This window comes from Salvelinus namaycush, chromosome 26, assembly GCF_016432855.1.
Source record: "Salvelinus namaycush isolate Seneca chromosome 26, SaNama_1.0, whole genome shotgun sequence".
Taxonomy (NCBI): Eukaryota; Metazoa; Chordata; class Actinopteri; order Salmoniformes; family Salmonidae; genus Salvelinus; species Salvelinus namaycush.
This window is the reverse complement of record NC_052332.1, coordinates 28,673,300-28,680,866: the sequence shown is the minus strand read 5'-3', so window position 1 is coordinate 28,680,866 and position 7,567 is coordinate 28,673,300. Positions and strand designations below refer to the sequence as shown.

The following is a 7,567-nucleotide window of genomic DNA, read 5'->3' as shown; positions in this document are numbered from 1 at the left end:
TAGCCTCAGCAATATAACTCTTCAGGAAAGCGTTAGAGAATGAAGTATATTGATTAACATGAATATATTAATATGAAAACTCCTAGATTTAATTCCCTTCCAAGTCATGATTAATGGTTAATGATTGTACTTTTCAGTTTCTAAAGTGACAGTGGATTACCGTACATATCACAAGTGCAATCACCACAGGAAGCGCTCCAATAAACAAACATTAGTTCATTAATTGATTACAATCATACTATATATTTTTTTCCAGAATTTCAAAAATAGATACACTTCTCTCCTGCCTGCCTCTTTTCTCCTGCCTGCCTCTTTTCTCCTGCCTGCCTCTTTTCTCCTGCCTGCCTCTTTTCTCCTGCCTGCCTCTTTTCTCCTGCCTGCCTCTTTTCTCCTGCCTGCCTCTTTTCTCCTGCCTGCCTCTTTTCTCCTGCCTGCCTCTTTTCAACAGTTGGAATTGTACTTTAGCGTGTGCGACTGAAAGGGTTAAGGTTGTGCTCAAATGAATGGTTCCTGTCCTACTCGGTGATCTCCAGGATGAGGTCGTCTCCCTCCAGGCTGCTGTCGGCGTTGACGTAGATCTTGACCACGGTGCCAGAGAGGGGAGAGTTGACCACTGTTTCCATCTTCATGGCGCTGAGCACACACAAAGGCTGGCCCTTCTCCACCGTCTGGCCCTGCTTCACCTTCACTTCCACAACCTTACCCGGCATGGGAGCCCCAACCTGGCCACGCACATCCTTCAGCGCCTTGGGGTGGAAGTGCATCTCCTGGAGAGAGGGGCAGAGAGAGAGTACACTTTGTGAGTTTGCAGGAACACCAATGTGTCGATTGAGATATCTAATGGGGAGGTTAAACAACTTATAAAGCAGTGAGAATAGCTTAAAATGTGTTATTTGTCATTATGCGTTTTAAACATGTAACTATGTACTGTACCTTCATGGCCACTGTATCCTTGACCAGGACAGATCTGAGTGCTCCGTTCAGCTCAAAGAACACCTCCCTCTGGCCAGCCTTGTTGAGATCTCCCAGGGCCAGAGCTTTGATGTGGAGGGTCTTCCCTCGCTCCAACTCCACCTGACAGACACAGGAAGTGTGATCCGAGGAAAACAGAACATAAGCAAATATATTGTAATCAGTCAGTTCATGTCAAATGAATCACTTCTCATCCACACAAATGTTGAGACTGACCTCAAACTCCTCAGCGATCTTGGGTCCATCGAGGAACAGGCGTGTGTTGAGGCAGTCTACAGGGCCAAACTGATGGGTGAACTCCTTGAACTCCTGGAACACCTTGGGGTACATGGCTGCTGACATCACATCCTCAGGAGTGATGTCATCTCCGTGCGTCTCTCGCAGTTGTTTCTCTAGGGCCTGGAAGTCCATGGCGGGCAGAGAGGCACCCGGGCGGCCCTCTACACGTGGCATATTCTTCAGCACCTGTGGGTGAGGTTAGAAATCAGCCACTAACGGGCCAAAGGGAGCTAGGCAGGCTACAAGTAACGTTTGAACATCACAAGTAAACATGAGTGTAATAATGAATAAGGATAATGCTAGGCATCTGTTGGAAATGAGAAATAGCTGCTCCATAATGGTTGTACCATTCCTTTGTTATACATGACGTATGCTAAGCAGATGGCCTATTTATTTATGAACTGAAAAATAAATTACTCAAGTGCCACTGTGCATCCAATGGAAAACAAAACAAGGGGAACTGCATTGTGCACTGGTGATGTGAGGCACAAATGTGTCCTAGAAAATAATTGATATTCCAGAGAAATGCTTCTGGGTAATTGTGGTTCTCTTAGAGATGGGGAAATAAATTATATTTCTTCAAATTTCAAACAGAAACATGTGTGTGATAGAGATCCAGGGACAGTGGAGACAAAAACAGGCAAACTTCTCAAGTATTTCTATGACTTAAGGGGATGTGCCCTATTAAAAAGGCCTTTTCTGCTCTATAGAAGAAGAAAAAAATACTGCAATTTAAGTGGAGTATAATGTACTCTCAATGTTAAATCCATAGAGTACAAAAACCTAATAATCCTTTAATACAGAATGTGGGAATACAAATCCTGCCATTATGGTTGGCATTGAAATGGCAGATATAGAATAGTTACATGTTTCCATATACACTCCGTACCTCATTCCCAAGGGCAAGCTATTGATTACTGTAAGTGCAGCTGCCCAATGAGAGATGCAGATTGTGATGTACCGACTGTTCTCAATTGAAAGCATTAGCCCATCAGTGTGTTAAAAAGAACAATGTTGTTGGATGCTGAAAAAAATTAAATAAATAGGGCCTTGAACTACGACCTATTGGGAATTTGTGAAGTGGGTGTGGTGTGCGTGTTACCTTGGACCTGAAGGGCTCAGGGAAGCCTCCGTGTGGGATGCCAATGTGACCCTGCAGGAACTCCACCACTGAGAGGGGGAAGGAGAGCTCATCAGCCCTCTCCTCCACCTCTGCCCTTGTCAGAGAGTTCTGCACCATGAACTGGGCCAGGTCACCCACAATCTTCGAGGAGGGGGTCACCTGCATGCAGGGAGAGGTGGAGAGAGAGATGTTATCCACAACATTACTGGTGCTACAGCCCATCTGTCATAGACAATGGTATTTCACCCTAGTAACTTCCAGGCTGGTGTGCAAATTGGAAGTGAACAGAAGTGAGGTAGTCAGGAGAGGAGCGAGGGGTGAACAGAAGTGAGGTAGTCAGGAGAGGAGCGAGGGGTGAACAGAAGTGAGGTAGTCAGGAGAGGAGCGAGGGGTGAACAGAAGTGAGGTAGTCAGGAGAGGAGCGAGGGGTGAACAGAAGTGAGGTAGTCAGGAGAGGAGACGGAGGTGAACAGAAGTGAGGTAGTCAGGAGAGGAGACGGAGGTGAACAGAAGTGAGGTAGTCAGGAGAGGAGACGAAGGTGAACAGAAGTGAGGTAGTCAGGAGAGGAGACGAAGGTGAACAGAAGTGAGGTAGTCAGGAGAGGAGACGGAGGTGAACAGAAGTGAGGTAGTCAGCAGAGGAGCGAGGGGTGAACAGAAGTGAGGTAGTCAGCAGAGGAGCGAGGGGTGAACAGAAGTGAGGTAGTCAGGAGAGGAGCGAGGGGTGAACAGAAGTGAGGTAGTCAGGAGAGGAGCGAGGGGTGAACAGAAGTGAGGTAGTCAGGAGAGGAGCGAGGGGTGAACAGAAGTGAGGTAGTCAGGAGAGGAGACGGAGGTGAACAGAAGTGAGGTAGTCAGGAGAGGAGACGGAGGTGAACAGAAGTGAGGTAAGTCAGGAGGAGAGAGAGAGAATGAAAGAAAGAATGAGATAAACAGAGCGAGAGCAAAATAAGTGAACAGAAGTGTGGTAGTGGTAGTGGAAGGGGCAATTGTTTGAGAAATATGATTTTTTTGCAGCTAAGACGACAAGACAAGGGGTAGCAGAGAGGAGCAAATTAATAGAGGCATAATGAAAGCAAAGTAAGCGTGTCTGCTATTGAACAGACACTCAGACTGATTCACTGTGCTTGTTTTATGGACAATATTAGACAGAAACAAAGGAAATGGAGGACAAGAACAGAAAGTCAACTATCGCTGATCATTTAATTAAGCCCTAGGAAATGAAAACCAGCAAGGCGAGACTAAACGCTAAAAGATGCCATTGATTGGAGAGATCAGACAGAAGCTTGCAGAACATAACAGATAAGCTTGCTCACAGCGCCTTGGTTAATCTGACTTTAGGCTGCGGTGAGATCAACGGCTCTCCTTTCTGCAAACGTATTCCCATTTTGTTTTATTTTGTTTTTGAGACAGTAGAGCCTCCCTCACACACACACACACACCGTTGAGAGAGAGTGAAAGGAGGATGGTGAGTGAAGGAATTAAGTGGGCAATTCATTCAGCAGTTCAGACTTTCCTCCACAAATCAGAATACTTTTAAAAATCCACTTTCAGAGAGAGAATTACAAAGGTGTTTGATCACTTAATTTGAATAGGTGGCCGGTCGCCTCACCTTGATGAGGTCACCCAGCAGCTTGTTGGCCTCTGTGTAGGACTTCTTCACCTCCTTGAACTTGTGCCCCAGGCCCATGCTGTGAGCCTGGAAGTGCAGGTTGGTGTACTGGCCTCCAGGGATCTCGTTCTCATACACATCAGCATTGCCAGACTTCATAGTGGCTGTACAGTCAAAGGGTGCATAGAGCCCGCGAGCAACCTCCCAGTACTCACTGTAGTCATAAACATTCTCCAGGGATATCCCTGTCAAAGAGAGGGCAGGACAGAGAATAATGACACTGAGGTATCAGGGATAAATACACTGAACAAAAATATAAAAAAACGCAACATTTAACAATTTCAATGATTTTACTGAGTTAGTTCATTCATATAAGGAAATCAGTAACTTTAAATAATTTCATTAGACCCTAATCTATAGATTTCAAATGACTGGGAATACAGATATGCATCTGTTGGTCACAGATACACACCCCCCCCCCCCAAAAAGTAGGGGTGTGGATCAGAAAATCATTCAGTGAGTATCTGGTGTGACCACCATTTGCCTCATGCAGGCAAACGCCAAACTGCAATCAGGTCAAGACCCTGGTGAGGATGACGAGCATCCCTGAGATGGTTTCTGACAGTTTGTGCATAATTTCTTTGGTTGTGCAAACCCCCAGTTTCATCAGCTGTCTGGGTGGCTGGTCTCAGACGATCCGCAGTTGAAGAAGCCGGATGTGGAGGACATGGGCTGGCGTGGTTACACGTGGTCTGCGATTGTTAGGCCGGTTGGATGTACTACCAAATTCTCAAAAACATAATTGGAGGCGGCTTATGGTAGAGAAATTAACATTAAATTATCTGGTAACAGCTTGTGAACATTCCTGCAGTCAGCATGCCAAATGTACACTCCCTCAAAACTTGAGACATCTGTGGCATAGTGACAAAACTGCACATTTTAGTGGCCTTTTATTGTCCCCAGCACAAGGTGCACCTGTGTAATGATCATGTCATTTAATCAGCTTTTTGATATGCCACACTTGTCAGGTGGATGGATTATCTTGGCAAAGAAGAAATGTTCACTAACAAAGATGTATACAAATTTGAGAGAAATAAGCTTTTTGTGCATATGAAACATTTACAGGAGCTCATGAAACAACACTTTACATGTTGCCTTTATATTTATGTTCAGTATATACAGTGGGGAGAACAAGTATTTGATACACTGCCGATTTGGTAGGTTTTCCTACTTTTTTTTTTTTTTTAATCATAGGTACACTTCAACTGTGAGAGACGGAATCTAAAAAAATCCAGAAAACCACATTGTATGATTTAAGTAATTAATTTGCATGACATAAGTATTTGATCACCTACCAACCAGTAAGAATTCCATCTCACAGACCTGTTAGTTTTTCTTTAAGAAGCCCTCCTGTTCTCCACTCATTATCTGTATTAACTGCACCTGTTTGAACTCGTTACCTGTATAAAAGACACCTGTCCACACACTCAATCAAACATATTCCAACCTCTCCACAATGGCCAAGACCAGAGAGCTGCGTAAGGACATCAGGGATAAAATTGTAGACCTGCACAAAGCTGGGATGGGCTACAGGACAATAGGCAAGCAGCTTGTTGAGAAGGCAACAACTGTTGGCGCAATTATTAGAAAATGGAAGAAGTTCAAGATGACGGTCAATCACCCTCGGTTTGGGGCTCCATGCAAGATCTCACCTCGTGGGGCATCAATGATCATGAGGAAGGTGAGGGATCAGCCCAGATTTACACGGCAGGACCTGGTCAATGACCTGAAGAGAGCTGGGACCACAGTCTCAAAGAAAACCATTAGTAACACACTACGCCGTCATGGATTAAAATCCTGCAGCGCACGCAAGGTCCCCCTGCTCAAGCCAGCGCATGTCCAGGCCCATCTGAAGTTTGCCAATGACCATCTGGATGATCCAGAGGAGGAATGGGAGAAGGTCATGTGGTCTGATGAGACTAAAATAGAGCTTTTTGGTCTAAACTCCACTTGCCGTGTTTGGAGGAAGAAAAAGGATGAGTACAACCCCAAGAACACCATCCCAACCGTGAAGCATGGAGGTGGAAACATCATTCTTTGGGGATGCTTTTCTGCAAAGGGGACAGGACGACTGCACCGTATTGAGGAGAGGATGGATGGGGCCATGTATCGCGAGATCTTGGCCAACAACCTCCTTCCCTCAGTAAGAGCATTGAAGATGGGTCGTGGCTGGGTCTTCCAGCATGACCCGAAACACACAGCCAGGGCAACTAAGGAGTGGCTCCGTAAGAAGCATCTCAAGGTCCTGGAGTGGCCTAGCCAGTCTCCAGACCTGAACCCAATAGAAAATCTTTGGAGGGAGCTGAAAGTCCGTATTGCCCAGCGACAGCCCCGAAACCCCTGCTGGGCCAAAATCCCTGCTGCAGTGTGTGCAAACCTGGTCAAGAACTACAGGAAACGTATGATCTCTGTAATTGCAAACAAAGGTTTCTGTACCAAATATTAAGTTCTGCTTTTCTGATGTATCAAATACTAATGTCATGCAATAAAATGCTAATTATTTACTTAAAAATCATACAATGTGATTTTCTGGATTTTTGTTTTAGATTCCGTCTCTCACAGTTGAAGTGTACCTATGATAAAAATTAGACATCTACATGCTTTGTAAGTAGGAAAACCTGCCAAATCGGCAGTGTATCAAATACTTCTTCTCCCCACTGTATGTATATATATACACTGCTCAAAAAAATAAAGGGAACACTTAAACAACACAATGTAACTCCAAGTCAATCACACTTCTGTGAAATCAAACTGTCCACTTAGGAAGCAACACTGATTGACAATACATTTCACATGCTGTTGTGCAAATGGAATAGACAACAGGTGGAAATTATAGGCAATTAGCAAGACACCCCCAATAAAGGAATGGTTCTGCAGGTGGTGACCACAGACCACTTCTCAGTTCCTATGCTTCCTGGCTGATGTTTTGGTCACTTTTGAATGCTGGCGGTGCTTTCACTCTAGTGGTAGCATGAGACAGAGTCTACAACCCACACAAGTGGCTCAGGTAGTGCAGCTCATCCAGGATGGCACATCAATGCGAGCTGTGGCAAGAAGGTTTGCTGTGTCTGTCAGCGTAGTGTCCAGAGCATGGAGGCGCTACCAGGAGACAGGCCAGTACATCAGGAGACGTGGATGAGGCCGTAGGAGGGCAACAACCCAGCAGCAGGACCGCTACCTCCGCCTTTGTGCAAGGAGGAGCAGAAGGAGCACTGCCAGAGCCCTGCAAAATGACCTCCAGCAGGCCACAAATGTGCATGTGTCTGCTCAAACGGTCAGAAACAGACTCCATGAGGGTGGTATGAGGGCCCGACGTCCACAGGTGGGGGTTGTGCTTACAGCCCAACACCGTGCAGGACGTTTGGCATTTGCCAGAGAACACCAAGATTGGCAAATTTGCCACTGGCGCCCTGTGCTCTTCACAGATGAAAGCAGGTTCACACTGAGCACATGTGACAGACGTGACAGAGTCGAGACGCCGTGGAGAACGTTCTGCTGCCTGCAACATCCTCCAGCATGAC

At 45.8% G+C, this 7,567-nt stretch overlaps 1 protein-coding gene across 1 annotated transcript in view; it reads right to left on the bottom strand.

Annotated features, from left to right (window-relative positions):
• Positions 1-341: 341 nt before the first annotated feature.
• LOC120021346 (pyruvate carboxylase, mitochondrial-like) overlaps positions 342-7,567 on the bottom strand; it is a 127,668-nt gene continuing 120,442 nt past the window's right edge. Inside the window, exons 17-21 of the mRNA XM_038965059.1 lie at positions 3,987-4,231; positions 2,354-2,533; positions 1,189-1,437; positions 934-1,074; positions 342-767 (exon numbers count right to left, since the gene is read on the bottom strand). Of these exons, the coding sequence (XP_038820987.1) occupies positions 516-767; positions 934-1,074; positions 1,189-1,437; positions 2,354-2,533; positions 3,987-4,231 (1,067 nt within the window). The 3' untranslated portion in view covers positions 342-515. The remainder of the gene's footprint in view (positions 768-933; positions 1,075-1,188; positions 1,438-2,353; positions 2,534-3,986; positions 4,232-7,567) is intronic.